General features: G+C 32.8%; 1 protein-coding gene across 4 annotated transcripts in view; it reads right to left on the bottom strand.

The window, feature by feature from the left end:
* The window catches only part of Mms22l (MMS22 like, DNA repair protein), a 111,633-nt gene extending 88,519 nt beyond the window's left edge, over positions 1–23,114 (bottom strand). Inside the window, exons 1-10 of one of the 4 annotated variants that reach the window (XM_046431127.2) lie at positions 22,961–23,114; positions 22,190–22,431; positions 21,089–21,214; positions 19,136–19,185; positions 14,463–14,550; positions 14,190–14,367; positions 11,642–11,732; positions 9,953–10,083; positions 5,447–5,560; positions 1,274–1,450 (exon numbers count right to left, since the gene is read on the bottom strand). In XM_046431127.2, coding sequence (XP_046287083.1) covers positions 1,274–1,450; positions 5,447–5,560; positions 9,953–10,083; positions 11,642–11,732; positions 14,190–14,367; positions 14,463–14,550; positions 19,136–19,185; positions 21,089–21,214; positions 22,190–22,353 — 1,119 coding nt within the window. In that variant the 5' untranslated portion in view covers positions 22,354–22,431; positions 22,961–23,114. Of the gene's footprint in view, positions 1–1,273; positions 1,451–5,446; positions 5,561–9,952; positions 10,084–11,641; positions 11,733–14,189; positions 14,368–14,462; positions 14,551–19,135; positions 19,186–21,088; positions 21,215–22,189; positions 22,432–22,544; positions 22,919–22,950 lie in introns of those variants that run through there. The other 3 variants (XM_046431134.2, XM_046431141.2, XM_058575535.1) reach the window with 3 other exon arrangements.
* Between the last annotated feature and the right edge of the window lie 229 nt (positions 23,115–23,343).

Genomic DNA, 23,343 nt, shown 5'->3' with positions numbered 1-23,343 from the left:
ACTGATGGGCTGTATGTAATTTCTGAATGCAAACAAAATATATACAAATAGGGCTTCAAATAAATACATCTATCAGCTGGTTTAAGTCACAGAGCTTTTTAAGCAATACTACAAAAGAATGTCTGTAAGTAGACCACAACTAGAAAATAATATAGTAGTTAAAATCTTTTTCTTCATATCCGAAGCAAACTTCATAGTTACTAAGCAGGTTAAAAGATCTTTAGGAAAAGCATCTCTAAAGAAATATCTGGGGATATTTGTATATGACTATAATCCCAGCTACTTTAGAGTCTAAAGCAGGATGATCACCAGTTCAAGGCCAGTCTGGGCAACTTAATGAGAACTCTTTAAAAAAACAAAGAGGGGGGGCTGGGGATGTGGCTCAAGCGGTAGCGCGCTAGCCTGGCAAGCATGTGGCCCGGGATCAATCCTCAGTACCACATACAAACAAAGATGTTGTGTCCACTGAAAACTGAAAAATAAATATTAAAAAAGATTCTCTCTCTCTCTCTAAAAAAACAAACAAACAAAAAAAAAAAACAAAGAGGGGGTGGTGGGAATGTAGAACAACCTTGGGTTCAATCCTCAATATCCTCTCCCTCCAAAAAAAAAGCTATTCTGAAGAAATACTTGTATTAAATTATCCACAAAACAAGTAGTTTTGTTTCTGGAGACACATACTTTCCCTCTGCTATTCTTACAGATTTTAGAACTAGATAGAACCTCTGGAACAATTCAAACTCATGATTTTAGGATGAGAGAAGAGAGGAACAGAAAGGGTTACGTAATTTATTCAAAAGTCACACAATTACTTAGGAGAGCCAGGACTCGATAGCATGCCTTTTGTAAATTGCTTTTCCTTAATCAAACAATGAAAATATAAACCTTGTGAGGAGCTGTGGAATACATCTGTAATCACAGTAGCTCAGGAGGCCGAGGCAGGAGGACTGTGAGTTCAAAGCCAAGCTCAGAAACTTAGCCAGGCCCTAAGTAACTGAGTCCCTGTCTCCAAATAAGATATTTTTTAAAAGGGTTGGGGATGTGGCTCAGTAGTTAAGCGCCCCTGGGTTCAATCCCTGGTAACAAAAAAAAAAAAATAGAAACCTTATAATTTTTAACATGTTTGTAGAAACATTATGCATAGATAAAAAGAATTTATTACCATAGAATGAGTTCACTTTTTGTTGTTTCTGCTTATTTTCTTCATCTTAAAAAAAAAATACATATTAAGTGACAGTATAAAAGTTAAAAATAAATTAATAAAAGATCTTACCATTTCATCTGGGACTCCATGGCGATCAAACTGATAAAACGATCCTACATGAGCAATAATCCACCAACTAAAACCTAATGGATCCCTGGACTGTATTATTGGCGTAGAAGGTTTTCTTAGGTCACTTGATTTTTCAAACAGTGTTTTAAGTAATTTATTCAACCAGTTCCAAAATGACTATAGAAATAGAGGTAAGGTGATTCAGTTAAATTAGAAAAATATTTCAATCACTTATGACTCAGAGTTTTTCCTCCATATTAATAGTGAGGTATATACACAAATGAGAATACAAAACAAATATATAAAACTTAAAGAATAAATTTTAAAAATACTCTGGTTAAGAATTAGAGTATAACTAATACTTTAGAAAGATTCTACATGTCCCTACAGTTACATCATCTTTTCTAACAGTATCATCCTGACTTTCAGATAAGCATCCCCTTGCTTATAAATATTTGCCACACAAGTACATAAAGCCTACATTACATACTGTTTAGCTTTATTTGAGATTTAAATATATGCTTACATTTGTAAATGATTTGTTTCTGTTCTTCAGTAATTTGCTTCCTTTGCTCAATATTCTGTTTCTGAGGTCAAGCATTGCCATAGTTCAATGGAATATTCCAGTGTATAACTATGTAATAAACCATTTATCCAATTTACTGTTCTCAAACACTTAGCGAAGTTTACTAATTTTTTCACCTATTTTTTTGGGGGGGAAGGGGAGAACGGGGGAGTGTTGGGGATGGGGGGGTGTTTCATGTAAAATTTAAATAACAGGTTATTTGGCATAAACCTCTTGAAAATTCCTTTCTAATATCTACAGAATCTGAAGTCATATTCTTTATTTTTAGTATTGACTATGTAATCATCTCAGGAAAGACTGACAATTTTAACTATCATTTTGAATAACCAATTTTTGGCTGCATTATGCTCTTTGATGTTATAGATTTCATAACTTTATTTTTATTTCCTTCCTTTTATTTCTTTAGGTTTGTCATGAAGAAATTATTTCTAACATCTTGTGATGAATTCTTAGTTCACTAATTTTCAGGCTTTTTTAAAGAACATTTCCATCTAAAGATGTGAATTTCCCTTTAAAAGTCTAAAGCTTTAACTGCTAGAAAGTTATTATTTACTTTAAAATATTTAACAATTTCCATTTTCTCTTCTTTCACTATGAATTATTTAGAAATATACTTCAATACTTTAATCATGAGTATCTCCTTAAAGTTCAATTTCTATTTTTATACCCTGTTACCAGCCTCAAGAAAATTCAAATTTGTTTTATCTTCCTGATAAATTAAGCCTTTTATGAATATGAAATAACTTAGTGCTTTTTTTGTCCTAAAGCCTAAATTTTTTCTAATATTAGTTTAATACATCACAGCTTTTATCTTTTTTCTATCAACATCAACCTTAATGTATTTTGTATTTTAAATATGTCTTTTGTAAATAGCTTACAGAGTGTACCAACAATACATTTTTTTAAATATAACTTTTAGTAGCCCATTTACAGGTAACATAATGACCAATAAATTTAGTTTTAAATCTAGCATCTTATTTTGTATTTCTATTTGTATACTATTGTACCTAACAATATCTCCTCTTGGGTTCAGTATTTTTCCTACTACTAACCTGTAAGTAAAATAGTCTACTATTCTCTTGATGATCTTAGAAATAAAAACTTGCATTCAAATGTCTTGGTAAGTTAATATACATCAGAAATATATGAGTGTGGGGCTGGGGGTGTGGCTCAAGCGGTAGCGCGCTCGCCTGACATGCGCGAGGCGCTGGGTTCGAATCCTCAGCACCACATACAAATAAAATAAAGATGTTGTGTCCACCGAAAACTAAAAAATAAATAAATATTAAAAAAAAAAAAGAAATATATGAGTGTGCACACATACACAAGTAGACATATTTAATTGATCCACCTATGTCATCTCAGACCTTTTTAGCACCAATCAGCCCCTAAACTTCAAACTATCTGCCTCTGCTTTTCTTGCCTTAGGACATTTTCTGGGAATTAATGTTACCCATCTCAACAGTCAGAACATTCCTCCCCTCCTCTCAAATGGCATGGCTCTGAGCTCTGTGTCGCCCCTTGGCTTTTCAGAGTTCCCCCACAAAGGTCAAGCTCTATTTTCTCATACTGATTTGCTTGGTAATACACTCTTTATGAGATGCCCTTTACTTCTTTTCTCAGTTCTCCATTCCCCTAACCAGTTTCCTAGAGCTACTGCCAAATTAACTACTCATATGTGAATTACCTAAAGAGAGAAATCCAAATAAAAAATACATTGATTCTCAGTGTTCATATTTTTATCAATAAAAAAATTGTTTTATGTGCAGTTGTTTTAAAACACTTACTAATTACTAAATACATTACAGTTTTATAGAAAACTCAAGACTTACACCACTAAATTTCAATCCAGCAATTTATTTCTATCCATCAATCCCAACAGTTGCTTATTTGTCTTTCTAATATTTCTTTTGTGCATGACTGATATTTCCTTATTTTCACTATAATGCATGAAAGCCAAAGTTCAAGTTAATGGAATTCAGCAATGGTTTCTAAAGTTATAAGGCAATTTCACAATTCAACTTACCTAAATTACCACCTACATTTAGTATTTGGTCTCAGTATTTTTTACTTTCTACTAGCTCACTGACACACTTAAAATGTTCATTATATCATATCCAGCATGATTCGATTATTTTTAGCAAGAAGTTCAAACTATCTTATTCTTGGGAATGAAAACTGCTAATTTGAGTGTGAAAAGAAAATAGCCTTTAAAAATCTGTGAATCATAGAACTTATTTTAGTTGTACTTAAAAATAAATGACCTCAGACTTTCATTTTTTTAAAAAAATAAATCTAGTTACCACATAAAATGAAGAGCATATAAATAATTTGTTACACAATACATGTGATTATGCAATTTCTGCTACTTAATGTTTAAAATTAAATATCTTTTGTCTTAAAAATGTAAAAAAAAAAGACTCTGGGCAACAGGATAAACATGCCCACATTAGCTATATGTGATTGCCATTTCAAGACTAGACTGTATAAAACAAGAAAAACTCTAAATTACAAAATTCTTTTAACAAAGTAAAACAAATTGTAAGAAACAGGAAAAAAATGTTAACTATGTCAAAGGAATCAAAAACAAACAAACAAAAACTGGCAAATAATCAAAAGCAAAAAGCTGTGGAGACTGTAACACTTAAATCTCACTGTAGAATGCAAAAATCTACTCTGACAAACTAAAGTGGAAGAAAAATCTCTCCCCAAAAAGCAGAAATACATTATATTTACACTTATTTGCTGCTAAAATAACTCAAAATTTAAATATAGCAATTGTCAATCTGCAAAAATACAGTTGTTATTAAAATTAGCAGCACCAACACCAAATTGTATAAAATTGGGAAGCTCAAAAATTCATGAAAAATCAAAAGTACTTTTTCATATACTATCATCCATTTTAAATGTCATTTCACAGTGAATTGTTTTGTGCACTTCTACCTATAAATATTTTCTTTTCCAATAATCTATAATACTTCAAGTAAAATAAAGCCCTTCTCTGAAGACCTGACTCAAAATGAGATGAAAGAAAATTTCCTATTTCCCCTTAATACATCTCTTCCTGAAATAAAATACTATAAAACCAAGTGATAGAAATTTATGTCATATTTCACCCTATATCCTCCAGTTATAACAAATTTTCTGATTAAAATGTTTTCTGGATTACTAGAAGGTATTAAATAATTTAACATAAAATATTCCTGATATAACAAAAATAGAACTTTAAGAGTCCAATTTTGTATTTCCATATTTTTCTTTCTTTTTTTCAAAATATTTATTTTTTAGGTGTAGTTAGACACAATACCTTTATTTATTTATTTTTATGTCGTGCTGAGGATTGAACCCAGGGCCTTGCACATGCTAGGTAAGTGCTCTACTGCTGAGCCAGCCCTCCACATTTTTCTTTATTATTAATTTGGAGTTAAAAATGAAGTAATATTTTGGTATTCAGTCAATGCGCTGTTTGGTGATTGTTTCTATCTTCCTATAAAGAAGGAACTTAGTAAGATTTTCTTAGCTAAAAACTCTGAATAAATTCAGTATGAAAGTTAGTAAAAATAACTGAACATCATTTTTCCACTTACTTCTGAAAGAGACCATTTCCTTCTGTGGTCTAGAAGATGAATGAGAAGAATCCATAATTCTTTAATGCATGGACATGGGCAATGATGACTCATTAATGCTTCAGAAGGCCTAACCTGTAGAACAGAACCAAAATGGGTTATTTATAAGAGAGCAACAGAAATTTACATGTCACCTATCTGTTTTACAAGATTGATTTAGAAATGTATTCTCGGTTAGATAAAATTATTTATGAAAAATACCTTTTCATTAATTTTTAAAATAAGTTTCCTTTTTAAAACAAAATTACAGAATAGATTTTAATTTCAACTTAAAAGAAACCTCTGCTTTATGCATCTAGTCCAGAGGTCAACCACCTTTTTCCAAGAAGGGTTAAATAGTAAATATTTTATGACTTTGGTGGAAATACAAGCTCTGTTATGACTCTTCAGCTCTATCTGCCATTATAGTACAATAGCAGCCACAGACAACAGGTGAGAGAAATAGGAAGAAGTGTGTTACTAATAAAAACCTAATTTACAAAATAGGTATTAGGCTATATTAAACCTCAGGGTCATTGTTCACTGAGCAAAATATAATTCTTCTACCACTACCAAAAAGAAAAAAGAAATAGGAATAAAGAAAATAAGACTTTCAATGAAAATATTAGAAAATAGATTCACTATAAAGCATGATAAATTTTTATAAGACATAATAACCATAATTATCAGGTTTTTACACAGATTAGTCAATTTCCAAATTATTAAGAATTTCAGTAACAAAATATCTTAAATAAATCTAGTTAATGCAATGTACACTATATTTACAAGTAAATCTAGTCTACTGAAATTCATAATGTATTTAGTATTTCACATTAGGTACACACCTCTTACATAAAAAGCATGGTAACAAGTAATAGCCGCTAAAACATTAGTGGAAGTTCTTAACAAGTGCAATTAAAAAAGAGAAAAAAATAAAAGGCATTCAAATTTTAAAGGAAGAAGTTACGTTATCTGTGCCTGTAGATGACATGCTCCCATATATATAAAAGTTTAAAATTAGAGCCGATAAATTCAGTAAAGTTGTAGTATACAAAATCAATATTCAAAAACACAAAGTGTTTCTATAGACTAATAGCAAACTATCTGAAAACGAAATCAAAATGATCCCATTCATAACAGCTAGCAAAAAGAAATACTTAAGAATAAATTTAACCAAGGAGGTGAACAATTGTATGATGTGCAACAGATTTAATGAAATCCCTATCAAAATCTCAATCACATTTTTCAGAGAGACAGAACAATCTTAAAATCTGTATGGAACCAGCAAAGAACACGAATATTCAAAGTGATCTTGAGTAAACAACCAAAACAACAACAAAAAACCTAGAGGCATTAAAATATACTACACAAAGATATAGTAATCAAAATAGTCTGTGCCAGTACACAAAGAACAAAGCAATAAAACTGAATAAAGTGTTCAGAAATAATTATATTCATTTACAGCCAATGAATTTTGGACAAAGGTACCAGAATATATAACAAATAACTGTTGGGAAAACTGTATATCCACACGCAGAAGAATGAAATTAGACCCTCATCTCACATATCCAAAACTCAACTCAAATGAATTAAAGATAAAGACTTAAATGTAGGACCTAAAACTGTAAGAGAAAACATGAGAAAAGCTCTATGAATTGGACTAAGCAATGATTTCTTAGATATGACCACAAAAGTCCAAGCAACAAAAACAAATATACTTACTAGAAATGAATAATCTGCTCAGGAGATAAAACTGAACAAAGTGATGACAAAACATATGGAACAAGAGAAAATATACGCAAACTATATATCTGATGAGATGTTAATATCCAAAATAGGTAAGAAACTAGAGAAGTCAATAGCAAGAAAATAATCAAATGGACAAAGGATCCTTCTCAAAAGAAGACATACAAATGACCAATAGGCATAGGAAAAAATGTTCAACATCACTAATCATCACAGGAATGCATCTTTTTCTTTTTTTCTTTTGCTACTGGGGATTGAACTCAGGGGCACTCAACCACTGAGCCACTTCCCCAGCCCTATTTTGTGTTTTATTTAGAGACAGGGTCTCACTGAGTTGCTTAGTGCCTCACCAATGCTAAGGCTGGATTTGAACTCGCAATCCTCCTGCCTCAGCCTCCCAAACCACTGGGATTACAGGCGCACACCACCATGCCTGCCTCATCTTCCATCTTCTGAAATATAAATTATTATAGTCATGATGGGATACAGTATGGAGGTTTCTACAAAATTTTAAAATTATGTATCCAGAAATCCCAATCTTTGGTAAATATCTAAAGGAAATGAAACCAGTATGTCATAGAAATATATGCACTTCCATGTTCATTGCAGCATTATTCATAATAGCCAAAATAAGTCTTCTACCTGAGTGTCCATAAATGAATGAATGAACAAAAAAATTTGTGGTATGTATTTATGTATGTGTACACAAATACACACACAAAATGGAATACTATTTGACTCTTTAAAAAAGGAAATCCTGCTATTGGCAACATCACGGATGAAGTGGAGAACATTATGGTCAGCGAAGAAAGACAAATACCACACATGACCTCACATAAGAAATTTTAAAAAGCTGAACTTTTAGAAGCAATAAGCACAATGATGGTTACAGCAACTGGGAGTGATGAAGGGTTGAAAGAATAAAAGAATACTGAATTAAACCAACACAGTGACTTCAGTGAAAAACAGTGTATCATATTCATGTTTTCACCACAGAAAATATGTATGTGATGTAATGCTAATTACATCCAATTTAATCATTCTACAATGTATACATGTTTAAAAATATCACTGTATATGACTAATATTTATAATTTTTTGTCCAGAAAACCTAAGTTAATGTTAAAAAATAGTAAATAGCATATTGGTTGATACACATGATTAATTATAAAGACTAAATTTAAGATATTAATAAAAGCATAAAACAATCTAAAATTTTTAAAACTTACAAATCCTAATTTCTCTAAATCTTGATTTCCTACAAGTAGGTTTTAAGCTCATAATCCAAAACAAGTCCTGACAATCTACAAATTTCCACTACTTGAAAATGAACATGTCTGAAGCACCTTTAAATCATGATCTTTGTTAAACACTAATTGGTAAGTGCAATTTAGTAAAAACATACAATTTGCCCATAATTCTAGACCTTTTATGAAAATCACCAAACAAAAACCTCTCTTTAAATTTGTCAAATAACTTTTGTTTTAAGTATCCATTAGCAGTAATATAACAGATTAATAAAGGGCTACCCTTTCATTTGAATAGAACTTCTATTTGAATACAAGTTAAATTTACAGACATTTTTCTAAACATCTTATTTTCATTTATTTATTCTTGACCAGAGGAGGAGAAATATTTAAAAAAATAAAAATAAACTAAAAAATATTAAAAACGATCTAATTAAAAAGTGGGCAACAGATCTTAAGAGGGACTTCTCAAAAAAAAACATTCAAAATATGTATTAAAAAATGCACAATATCACTAATTATCAGGGAAATGCAAATCAAAACCACAATGAAATAGCAGCTCACCCCAGTAAAAATGGCTATTATAGAAAAGACTGAAGATAATAAGTTCTGGCAAGAATGTGGAGAAAAGGGAACACTTGCATACTGTTGGTGGAAATATATAGTGATTATGAAAACACTGTAAAGGTTTTCAAAAAAATAGAACTACCATATAATCGAGTAATTCCATCCCTTAATATATATCCAAAGGAAATAAAATTAGTATTTTGAAGAGACATCTATACTTCCACTTTGATTGCAGCACAATTAAAAGTCACCAAGAAACTTTCAACTGATGAATGGATAAAGATAATGTGGTACCTATACACAAAGAATACTATTCTGCAACAGATAAGAATAAAATCCTGTAATTTGCAACATGGATTAAATAGAAGATCATTATGTTAAGTGAAATAAGTCAGGCATAAAAAGATGTCACTCATATTTGGAATCTACAAAAGTTGATTTCATAGAAGTTGAGAATAAGTAGTTACCAGCAACTGTGGAGAGAAAGTGGAAGGAAGGTGAGGAAATATTGATCAGTGTATACTTGTTCCTTGTCAGACAGGAACAAGCTCTGGTGTGCTACTGTACAGTAGGGTAATCATACATAATAATAATGTCCTGTACATATAAAAAAGCTGGAAGAAAGGATTTTGAAAGCTTTTACTATGAATAAATGATAAATGAGGAGACAGATGGTTTAACCTCATTTAAACACACTATATGAAAGTATGGAAACATGTTACTATATTAATATGGACAATTTTCATGTATTTATGTACAGGTTAAAAAATAAATTTCCCTTTTAATTCCCAGATAACAGTAACCAAATATAAAATTAGGAGAATTAATAATCAAACTATTATAGATCAAATTTTTATAGATCAAACCACTTGCAATAAGTACTATTACCATTAAACACCAAAACAACAAGTACTTCTTAAAGTATTACCTTATCATACCTGTTGATTGACAGGCTTATTAAATCACAAAAAAGATTCTCACAATGTTCTTCAAATAAGCTGACATTGGTTAAATTGTCACCTGCCAAACTGACAAACTGATGTCCATATATAACTTGTTCTGAAAAATAAAAAAATAAATTTTCAGTACTTCTATATAAATTTAATAAGCTTCTTCTTTTCCCCCTAAAGTCTATCTTTAAAAAGCATTAAAGCTACATCACTTAAAAACAAGAGAGAAAAATTTCACCTACTTTTCTTTCTTTCTTTCTTTCTTTGGTACCAGGGATTGAACTCAGGGGCACTTGACTACTGAGCCACATCCCCAGCCCTATTTTGTATTTTATTAGAGACAGGGTCTCACTGAGTTGCTTAGTGCCTCACTTTTGCTGAGTCTGGCTTTAGACTTGCAATCCTCCTGCCTCAGCCTCCTGAGCCACTGGGATTACAGGTGTGCACCACCATGCACAGCTCTCACCCACCTTTCTGATCAATAAAACTTCTAAAACATTATTATTTTAACAAATACTGATAAGCTGACCGCATGCAATCATTATGGGCCATAGACCAAACCAAAGTAACAAACAAGCAAAATTTGCACTTATCACAGGAAGTTCACTTCTGTATTGCTTTGAGAAAATATGTGAAATACAGAGTCCCCATGAGAATAAATTATAAATCTGTGTATACTTTTGTATGTTTGTTTATACATGCTCACACATGTACACACACACATATATGTTAAAAGTTTTTAAGTCTATTAATAAATTGCAAAGCAGATACTGAGGTTATGCATACCATTACAACATAAATAACAGGTTGTTAACCTAAAATGCAAACCACCAAGATTAAGAAATAAATAGGCAACATATAAAATAAAGAATTATTACTTATATATTAACTTCTACTAAAATAGTAAGAAAATTTTAAAAGATAACAGGCAATTAATAAAACAACTATGAACAGACAATAAAATTATATAAAGGTATTCAACTTCACTAGTAACCAGAAAATTCAAAAAAGAGAATATAACTTTCCATGTATTAGCCAAAAAAATTAATAATGTCCACTACTGGCAAGAATATGTAGTAAAGCTTCACTCATAGTTAACCTATTAGTTCCGACTTACTATACAATAACAAAGAAGAGCAGCATATACAATATTTAACTGCCAACGTGCCACTCTACTTCTAAGAAATTATTTTATAGACTAATGTGCACATAGATTAAAATACGTGTATGCATACACATTTGTATATGGATGTTCAGTGACATATATAATATAAAATAAATGGAAATAACTTAAATGTTTAAAAAGTAGACAAGGTTCAATAAAGTACAGTAGATCTTTAAATGAATAAGCAGAACTATATGTAGTAACATAAACAGATCTCTATAAAACTGCTAACTCAAAGACCATACTGAAAAGTGATGATACTATCTGTAGTTAAAACAAAAACCCAATCCTACCTGTGAATTTATATACATGTACCAATAGATAGTGAATGTGGAAAGATAAATAGACCAACCTATTCCCTGCATTAACTCAGGGAAAACGGATTATAACTTTTATTATTTATTTTATTACTACTTAACTTTCTAAAATAAAAATCAGACAATGAAATGAATGAAAGTTCAGATGTCTAAAAAAGAAATAAATCAAAAACCCAAAAACTTACTAAATTTTTCACCCAGCATGTGAAGAATCTCTAAAGCCATCCAATGGATATCTAAGTAGAGATGTAATAAATGCCATGATGGAGGAAAAAGCTGTGAACGACATCATCAAGTACAATTGAAAATTCAGAATACTTTACTAAGTACTCTGTAGTATTTCAAAATATTCCACCATATACACAAGGGTAAAGAACCAGTTAACCTACCACTACTCAAAAACTCAGGGAAAATCTGCATTGTTCATTGGAGTATTCTTTCAATGAAGATCTTTGAATTGAAAGCAGGATATATTTTTAACCATTGGTGTTAGACCCATTTTGAGGCTGCTCAATAGATTTGTAGAATCTTCCCTGCAACCAATGTCTAATTCTACTAAAGTTGTAAGGCAGTCAAAAAATTTTTAGAAACATTTTCATGACTTTGTTTTTGGAATTTAGCTAGCAAATATATTTTTTCATTTAATGAGTACCCAAGAACTTCTATATTTTTTTTTGAAAAAAAAAAAAAGAGCTTCAGACTACCATGTAGACATTATAGTCATCTTTTTTTAAGAAGTGGAAGATGAAAGAGGTGGAAAAATTTGTCTCTTAATTTATGCATTAAGATTCAAATGCAATTCTATCTGACTCTAAAGCCAGAATTTTTATCCATTGTGCTGCACTGGGTTCTCAATAACCTTCATCTAGTCTACACTGAGCACCGCTATAAAGATAAATACAATGACACAACAAGTTCTAATTAGAACATCAGGTAAGAATGATGCAGAAGCAACTTGTTTTATCATATACACAAACAAAATAAAATGCAAGAATAATAAAACTGTATTGGCACAAAAATTGATTAAAAAAAATAGCAAGAATAAGAAGAAGGAGATAGTTACATATACAATCTCAGGTCATGGGGAAAGCATAGATCATTAAGATAGGGTTGTTGACTTACCCATTTGAAGAAATTAAAGTAAGATTTCCCACCTCATTACACATTTTAAAAAAATGTATAAACCAAAATATTTCTTAACAACACCATAGATAACACTACAGAATAATCAATAAATACAACTTAAATGATCTACCTGAGAAGTCAGCTTAATTGGTGAAAAAATAAATGGATGAAAATATCTGTGATATATAACACCCAATAAATAATATCTCACATATTAAGTTTATAAAAAACAATAAAAGACAGATGCTCAATTAGAAATGCTACCTAAAATAAGACTATTCACATGCAAGATTGATAAAAAATATTAAATATAAAGTCTTAAAAGATGTTTTTTATTTTCTAAGATTTCTGGTTGTTTCAGAAGAACGGTATTTCAGTGTGTGATTTGTTTATTTGTTGAAGACTTTAAGGTCCCATGGTTTAAAAATTCAGTCTTCTGAGCTTCAAACAACCTGTTTTCAAATCTGCCTAATTAAAAAGTCTATGAAAGGCAAAATCTAGTATGAGGACCCTTGTGCACAAACATCTATTTCTGCTGCTTGATAAATTATTCATTTTTATTTTCTTTTACATTTGATGGCTATCCAAGAAATAATAACCAGTGTAATTTATAGAAGACAAAAAAAATGGGGGGGGGAGGATAGTCCTCCTTCCACAATTTACCCATGGCTGTATTAAATGATATAACTAAAAGCAATTATTTACTTGTTTTCTATGGATTAGACATATTAACCTATGAATTCAGTTGGAACTCTATTTCCTTTATTATTAAATAAACTAATCTCTGATTTTTTTTAAAAAAAAGTGTGAACTCTTTGGAGTTTTGGTATGATTTCACAGAAATACATAAAAAATTGTATCTTACATTTTGTATCTTACATTGACATATTTTCTGAAAAATAAAAAATTACTCAAATTGATGAAGTAAAATATAACAGAAGGAGTTCAGAGTTCAGGGAATCTCAATGTAAACTCATTATAACTTATCATTTATAACCAGTTCCATTTTCATATGGTGAATTTTTTATTAACTATAAACTAGACTACACTAATAATTTGATTTTTGTTTTTTTAAAAGCAACCTTCAGAGAGAATAATTACCACAGGCAGGGAAATAAGAACACAATTAAAATTATCTCAATAATATTCCAAAGAGGTCTAAAAAGTCAGAATATTTAAAATGATGTGGTTTTGAAAGTGTACTTTTTTAGGAGATGTTTAATCATACTACAATATAGGCAGCAGCTTTCACAAATCCTTATCACTGAGGAAGATAAAACAAATTTTAGAGACAGAGTCTTTTTGCAACTTTTTCTATATTGTCATGAACAGGAAAAACAATAGTTATTATTTTTAAGCCCTTCATGCATATTAATTTATTTGAATTTTCCAATAATTTTAGGAAATTATACAACTTACATAGGTGGAGAAACTGAAGCAAAGACATTACTTGCTTTGAACTAATTAATAAAGAGGGGACCAGGATCTAATCTCATGCAGTGTTTGTACCAGGGTTGTAACATTGACTGATTTTTCCCATTCTGGAATAAGTATTCCCTGTGAGGAAAAAAATCTGAGAATTTAAAATTTAAATGAAACAAATCAAACCTTAGTCTGGTTTTGATTTAAATATGCTCCCAGATGAATACTGGGAAGTTCAGATAGGTGTCCAATATACAAAAGTAATCCACGAAGTTCATCAACCAACACTGAGGGAAGCTGAGCCTCCAAAGTCTCATAAGGATGGACAGGAACATAAGACTCAGCATCCTGTATTTTCAGGCATCTAAAAAGTAATTGGATACAATAAATAACCACTGTCTGGATAAATATACCCATAAAAATTCATACATTAATCAAACTACTCATCTGTCATCCTACCTGAAGATGAAAACTTTAACATAATGGAGAAATATGACACACTGCTTCCTGATATTATCTGCTTTGCAATGTAGGGTTGATATCTTCCCTGAAACCAAAATGAACAATGTTAACTATAACTTAAACAATTACCAGTGAGCAGTGAAGAAAAATTTTACAGGCTACACCAGCAGTAATTTGGTCTAGTAACTTTTTCTCTTTTTTTATTAGTTGCGCATGACAATACAATGGTCTTGACGTATCATACATTTGAATCAAATGGGGTATAATTTCTCATTTTTCCAAGTGTACAGTTTGCAGAATCACATTGGTTATACAGACACATATATACATATAGCAATAAGAGTGTCTATTTTATTCTGCTGCCCTTCCTATCCCCCCTTACCCTCCCCTCCGCTCCCATCACTTCTCTCTACCCAATCTAATGTAACACATTTCTTTTCTTTCCCCCCCTCACATCATCATACATGTATTTTGTATAACAATGATGGTCTTCTTCCATCTCCCATGCAATTCCCCTTCTCCCTCCCAGTAACTTTTTCTGCTGATTCCTGTGATTCTTGTACACCCCCACCTCATGCCTCCACAACTGCTCTTAAAAAGGTCAGCAACTGTGTTGCCTGATCTAATGGATATTACCTGTCCTCAGGAACTTGCCTTTGAAGTTGCACTGGCTTCACTGAGCCTACATACTGCCAGTCTTCTTTCTTTCTTGTGTGTCCTTTCTCCTAACTCTTCTTTACTGATTGATCTTTCTTTCTCAATGCTACTACTAATATGAGGTCTCCTCAGGATTCAGCACTAATTCCCCTCCTCTCTTGAATGCTAAATTGCCTAACATTTATACATAGACATTACTGTCTGACAGCATGCCCTTACATTGCAAATAATATACCTTTTGATGGCTTCCAAAATCAGTTCATGCTGTGTACATTTTTTCCCTTCCATTAAATGATACCACTAGTAGCCTATATCATTTTTAATTCTTTCATTTCCTTTAACCTCAGACCAATCCATCAGCCCTATTTAGTTTACAACACAATACACCTTCAAACTGTCCATTTTCCCTATAATCCATTTACCTTAATCCACTACAAAAGGACTCCTAACAAGTTTTCCCACTTCCTTCTTTGCCTCCCTTTAATCCAAATACAAAATTAACATATTATTTTTGGTTACTCCATCAAAACCACTTAAAGCTATCAACTATACTTAGAATGAAATTAAAACCAATGATTTATAAGGCCCCAAATGACCTTTAAATAGTTCCTGTCTTTCTCCCAACCTTGACCCATGCTCTTTCCCTCACTTACCTTAACCTTTGTATCAGTAAGAATTATCTAGGTAATTACTACATGTAAAACACTGGTTACCACTATAATAAGTAAGAAACAATCACTAAACAAAATAAGAGAAAATGTGATGAGAATTATAGACAACAAATTAAACATAGAACAAAATTTCTAAGTTTGAGTTCAAATAAAAAAAAAATGCCCACTACTTTGGCAAAACTAATAAGACAATAAGTATAAAGTTGTTGTGTAAATACTTACATATTAATCAGCACTTAGGTGAATCACCAATTCACCAATAAAAGTCATATCCTCACCATACTTTGAAGACAGTTTGTTCCCTCCAAAATGCATGGTGGTGTTGGGAGGTCGGGGTCTTTAAGAGGTGATTAGATCATTAAGAGGAATGAATGCTATCTCACAGAGAGTATTCTCATTGTTGGAGAACTGGATTAATTACTAGGACAGTGGGCTGCTACATAGCAAAGCCACTCCTCACATTTTGCCTCTTTTAAATGTGCCCATGTTACCATCTACTTTGTTAGGATGCTGCATGAGGCCCTTACCAAATGCAGCTGCCAGATCTTGAACTTTCCAGCTTTTACAATCATACCTAAAAAAACCTCTTTCATGAATTATTTAGTCTGCAATACTCAGTTATAGCTATAGAAAGGGGACTAAGACAATCCTCATTTTCACAATTCTCAGCTTCTAAAAGCAGTACTGCCTAACAATAATTGCTGTGAACTTTTACATCCATGCAAGATGGAGTAATAGGATTATTTATCCATCTCCCACTGTAAACTTAAAAATAACCATAAAAATAACATAAGTTTTCAGGCATTGCACATAAGACAATACAAGATCGCTATCTCAGAAAGAAGGTGAAATCCATGAGTGCATTGGCTTCTCATCTAAAGAGTTTCCAGGGTGTGGGACAGGGGAGACAGCCCAGAGAGAGCCCACTTGTTGCACTATCGAGATATGAGATCTGAGTTAAGAAAAATCTAAATTTACAGGGGAAAAGTACCAAGGGAGAAAGAAGCCTATTTAAACACCTCTAAAAAATGCAGCAAGGGTCTCCCTTGATTCTTTGATTAAGTACCAATCTGTTCAAAGATGACAAAAAATTACCCAAGGCCACAGAAAAACACCAGAAAACATTTCCCTATAAAGCATACACAAGTGAACAGATCAAGTTCCCACCAGCAAGAAGAAAAAAATAAAAGACCTCTTAAAATACCAGTCACCAGAAAGAATACTGAGAAGATTCACTAGGTTAATTTACTATGCTACATTAGTATTCACCTCAAGGAGGATTTTCTTGTGCTTTTGTAGTACTGATGATTGAACCCAGGGCCTTGCTACCACTGAACTACATCCCCGTCCTCTCATCCTTTTTTTTTTTTTTTTTTTGATACAGGGTATTGCTAAATTGACCATGCTGGCCTAATACTTGGGATCTTTTCACCTCAACCTCCAGAGAACTTAGGATTATAGGCATACACCATGACATCTAGCTTAAAGGGGGCTTTTTAAAAGCCCTAATGAAATTTAAAACAAACTTCAAAAAGAGTCAGTGGATTACAAGTTTTCAATAGCAAGCCAGAACAAATTTGACAGAGGAATGTAAGAAAATATAAAAAGTAGCAATTTAAAATCCATAATATACATTATACAATAAAACAGTATTAAACAGATATTCCAAGCAGAAAAATGTGTCACAGAACCAGGAGAAAAACCAATCAATACAAACAGATCCAGAAATGAAAGTGATGAAAGAATCAGCAGTCAACTAACTTACAAAGTGATTACACACATAATCCACATATGCAAGATAGATGGAAAAAAATTTAAGGACAGAAATAAAAGATATTGAAAAAAATCTAAATGGAATGTCTAGAGATAAAAAAAATTAAATTTGAGATAATCAAGAGAACATGTGCTACCTTAACTAGAAAGCAACCCTGGAAAGGTAAGGAAGAGGGCAGCACTATAGGCACTGGCAGGAAGGATTCCCACATAAAAGTTGGGAAGAATTGAGGGCCAAGGCTAGCTGCACAAATTTATTATCAATGTTGTGACATACTGCTTGGCAGGGACCACTTGATCTATAGATTATCTCTAATACTGCTAGCCTGTCCAAAAAAGTCTGTCATGAAGAACTTTTTTTCATCAAGAAAAAGAACCAAAGTGTCAGCATGAAAAATAACCACTTAAACAAAGATAGTCATAAGCCAGTATCTGCAGGGATTATTGCCAGTACCCACTGTGAATACCAAAATTTGCAGATGCTTAAATCTTTGATATAAAATAGTGTAGTAATCTGCCCTCCCCCCCGCCCCACAGATGTGGAACCCACAGACACAAAGGGCTGTCTGTAGTGGTTTTAGGTTATTAAGTATATAGTATAATAATCTTAGGTAATAAACACCTTCCCTAAATCCAATTCATTTTAGATAGTAAAAGTATTATTTTTGCTCTTTTCACTAAAATCCTTTGATTTGCAGATCCCTTGATGTTTTGAAGTCAAATTTACATTATCCATCATAGTTTTTAAAACACATTGTGATTTCATCCCTTCTAAATTTTTCACTCTCACTTAAACTCTGATGTAAACACACAAAGTATTATTCATTCCATACTCCCTAAAACTTTATGCTTTCATATCTTCCATTTTCCTTGCTTTGATAAGCAAATAAACCTCTCTTTGACTAAAAGCATATTCTGGTCATCTTTGGTAGCTGAGCATCACTAATGATAGACACCGGGCTAAGGTCTTACATGTGTTAAGGGATTTAATCATCACAATATCTCACTGTGGTAAGAACTATTACTTGGTGTGAGATCTGCAATTAGCTAAGTTCAGAGCCAGGCTGATCACAAAGTCACAACTTAGAATTCTACAATGCACTAAAAATGTTGGAAAGGAAAAGCAGCTAGCCTGTAATAAAACAATATTGACCTTCAATTTCCTTTAGTACCTTAACTATACCAAGCCCCCTTAAGTCAGTAATCCATTAAATGCCAAAAGAAAAAAAAAAAGCAGAAAGCAGAATTTTGTTACTTTTAATTTCTTGTTTAGTTCTCCATCCCACCCAACACCTCCAAAACAAGTAGTAATTCACTTCTGAGAAGTTTAGCTTCCTTAAATCAGTTTTACATTTAAGACCTACACATTTGAAAAAAATGCTATAAACCTTAACCATAACAATATGTAAATGTCATATTTTTTTCTGAATTCTGCATTCACTATATTATGAATTTCTAACCCAACACATCCCTCATATTATGATATCCCAATTACATTCTTACAGACCCATGTGCAATTCATGCAATGGAGCCACATTCCTTTTTGCCACTAAATGCACTTTAACTTACCAAAATCACAGCTGACCTGTAATAAGGTTTCCAAGTTGTATAGCTGTTGCCTAATTTAAAAATGGTAAAGAGAGAGTTAATTTTAGTATAGCTTAAAGCATATTTAACAACTACACAGATAATGTTTCCATGCCTATTAAATAGCTTTAATACAATTTAGTTATGGATGATGTTTAACATTTTGTGAGTGTTTATTAAAAGTCAGATTTAGATAGCAAAATTTTTTAAAGAACAGAAAACACACCTTTGACCTTCCAAAAATTAAAAGATGCACAGATCTCAGAAATCTCAGAAAGGTGTATTAAAAGGTACATGGATCTCAGAAATTATTTCAAGTATCTCAGCTCTCAATCAATGAAATACAGTTAATATCTTTAGAAAGTTTGACACATAAAACATTCTAGATCAAAAGTTTTATAAGAAAATGTTACATTGTATTATATAGTAGTTTGAAAAATGCAGTAGTTTGAAAAAAGTAGTTTGAATTATGCAGACTGAAGTTATCATGGAAAGCCATATTCGTTTCCCTCTGATTTCTTGATATTCACCTTCTCTTGCTATTCTTCCTACTTGCCTTCAGTCTCTTTAAATATTAGCCCATATTCATAACTTATGTCGGGATTACAAAGATTCATTCAGCCTGTTCTCTCAATAAAACACACAACATGGCACAGATACACTGTCTCTTTAGAAGGTCTTATGGAATAAGAGTGGAATTCAGGACCTCTTCATTTTCATTTAAATGTACCATATATATATATATATATATATATATATATATTTTTTTTTTTTTAAAGAGAAAGTGAGAGAGAATTTTTTAATATTTATTTTTTAGTTTTCAGCGGACACAACATCTTTGTTTTTATGTGGTGCTGAGGATTGAACCTGGGCCACACCAATGCCAGGCAAGCGTGCTACCACTTGAGCCACATCCCCAGCCCCCATATATACATTTTTAATGTGTTTTTAGATACTTTGCCCTAAAGTTGAGCAATAAGCACAACTGATTTGATTTAAAATAATCTTAAAATCTAAGTACAGACTGTGTTATATGTAATGAACAACTAATTTAATCCTGCTAATTGTACTAATGACACATAGTTAAAAAAAAAAAAAAAAATCCCAGCCAGGCACAGTGGTATACACCTGTTAATTTCAACTACTTGGAGGCTGAGGCAGGAGGAACCCTTGAGGCTTGACTATGAAACAACCATAGTTTTAAGAAACACATTATGAAGTATTTTAGGATGAAATGGCATGATACCTAAAACTTATTTATAAATACTGTACAAAAGAACAGGGGATAAGACAGAAAAAATGTGATAAAATCTTGATGCTTATTGTAATGAGAGTAAATGGGAGTTGGTAATACTATTCTATTTTTGTGTATATTTGAAACTTTTCATTAAAGTATTTTTTTAAAAATCTTGCCTAAATAGAGAATTAATTATATTCTTACTATGCTGTTTCAAAGACATATTTGGAAAGTCTGAGTTTATTCTCAAAAGTTCATTGAAAGACTTTGGCTATTAAGTAATAAAGGATTTTAATTTTTCTTCCAAAATTTACAGTATGGTTCAAAGCTTAACTATTTGTTTTCTACAAACATGTCAACTACAAACAAAGATTCTGAAAAATCAATAAAAAGCAACCATTAAAACTATTACTCCAGGGCTGGGGCTGTGGCTCAGTGGTAGCACACTTGCCTGGCATGTGTAAGGCACTGGGTTCAATTCTCAGCACCACATATAAATAAATAAAACAAAGGTCTATCAGCATTACTGCTTAACTACTGTTATTAGTAAGAAAATAAAGTGCGCAACAAGCACAATTCCACTGATGTTTTTGTAATCAGTACAGAAATCACCCAGCAATGTAACTCACAAAACTGATCACCATCTATACGCATAGGGTGTTAAACACACACACAAACACACACACACACACACACACCTGAATAAATTAAAGAGATCTCTAGATGAATTCACTAATGCTGTTTCAGTAACCCACTGAATGCCAAATATTTCCACTGTATCCTCTTCAAAATTTGTTGGTAAAGGATCGAGATTCAAAATTAATCTGAAATATATAAAAAAAAAAAGCCTGATTTAATCTCATCAATGCTAAATGTCATAATATAGCATGTCCTTTTTCACATTATTTGAATTCACATTATTCATGACATGTAATAAGTCAGGAAATGCACTGGCACCTTACATATCTGGATTACTATGGCCAGATTGTACTAAAATTTCATTCTTGCATGGTGATAAAATTTAAAAATACAGCTAAAGATCTAAAAGGATTCAAGGGCACACACTCTTGCCTGACTTTACTAGTGATTTTCAGTTATAATATTTCATTCCTTGGGGCAACATTTAACTTTTTAAAACAGTCAAAAGTTATTAGGTTTATGTCTAGGGAATAGCATAATCCAAGTTGGGGAATCTCTTTTAAGGTCTCCAACAAGGTATAAATATAAAATCAACAAAAATTATTTCCTTAATGACTGAAATTCCCTCAGTAGGTACTGCCAGAATATTTCAAGAATGTAGTTTTACTGTAATATGAATATACCTGATCAGTGCAAAAATAAGTCCATGACTTCCATAGGTATAGATAGGATTTGAAGTAACTGTGGCAACAGAAATGTGTATGTCTTGCTTAAAAATTATCAAAAAAGCTAGACTATTATAGTCACTAAAAGGAAATACCATTTTAAAAGGCCCTCGTGTTTTATAATTCACTTTGATTAAAAGATAAATTAGTGCCCAGTTCCCCACCCCACGGGGAGGTAGCAGTAAGGTAAAAGAACATCAGTTTCCAAGGAACTCCTCTTTAATACTCAAAATACTTTTAGGTGTGCTCTAACCAGGAAGCCAACAATAGAACTACTTAATTTGCATCCTTATTGATACAATAAGCCTATTTACAAAACATGGTTGGGCAAATGCCAAAGTTTATAATAAACTGAAATGAAAACATTCCTAACAAACTGATGAATAATCAGATAAGGGATAAACAGTCTCTTACTTTTTTTTTTTTTTAACCTACCGTTTAAGGGCTCCACTAGCAAGATAGGATTCTCCAGAAAAATTTTGTCCTAGCCCTCGGTTGTCAAAAGCACAGGAAAAGGAAGGGGGTTTGCACCATTCTGTCCCCAGTTCCAACTCTAAACTGTCAGTAAGGAATGTTGACGCAACATAACAATCATCCATTATTTACTTCATGTCCTGAAATGTTGTGTTTCCTTATGATTACCATTAAGGCTCCAAAGAGAAGTTGTAAAAAGATTCCTGAAAGTGAAACGAGCAGAAAGATTAGGAGTTACATTAGAAAGTTCCTAAAACACTCCATAGCACAAAGGAAAAACAAACAAAAAAATTTTTTACCCTCCCCACGTTCCTACCCCGCCATGTCAACCCAGATCAAGGCTGTCAGACCAATGCTCCTCCGACTGGCTTTGTGGCACTGATGTAAACTCTGCCTTCCTTGTCGGATTCTGCCGGCTGGGACAGGGAAATGTTTGCAGAACGGATCCAGCTTCAGCTCTGAGCCCGCCTCGAACTGCGTGCGCCCTCTCCTAAGTTGCTAAACCTCACTCCGCCGGTATCCAGGTGGCAGGGTGGAGAAAGCTCCCTTGCAGGCTGGGGTAAATTACACCGGGCAACTACTCCCGGGCACCACTCCTTCTAAAGCGGGTAGGAGACACACACCCGCAGCACTGAAGCAGTGGGTGAGCGGAGCCGGCGTCCGGAGCATCAGGCTGCAACAAGGCCCCGACGACTCCCCTTCCCCCACGGTGCCCGTCGTACCTGACCCTACCTGCAGTCCCGGAGATCTGCTCCCCAAGATCACCTCTACCGCCCCGGAGTTCATGGGATCTAAACCGGAAACAGGCAAAATTCCCGCCAAGTTGCGCCCGCGCTCTGGAAGGGCGGGGCCACGGCGTACCCTGCCCCTGGCTCCCAGTCCTCTCGCGATGTCTTCACAGAAACTCCTTGCTCTCGGCGAGCTCTCGCGAGAGATAAGGATACGCTGCGCGTTTACACGTTTTCTTTCTTCTGTACCTGTAATTGGGACTTCAGTTGGAAGGCGGGGTTTCGTTTGAAAACGAAATTAATAATTGAGGCAAAGGTGAGGCGGGCCTATGAAGAGAGGGGTTATCCTCCTGCTTGGCCCAACAACAGCATTCTTCGAGGGTGGGT

The sequence above is a fragment of the Marmota monax genome, unplaced genomic scaffold, assembly GCF_021218885.2.
Source record: "Marmota monax isolate L192 unplaced genomic scaffold, Marmota_monax_Labrador192_F-V1.1 WCK01_AAM20220418_F8-fsc00013, whole genome shotgun sequence".
In the NCBI taxonomy this organism is placed as follows: domain Eukaryota; kingdom Metazoa; phylum Chordata; class Mammalia; order Rodentia; family Sciuridae; genus Marmota; species Marmota monax.
The sequence above is the reverse complement of the archived record's forward strand: the minus strand, read 5'-3'. Positions and strand labels throughout refer to the sequence as shown.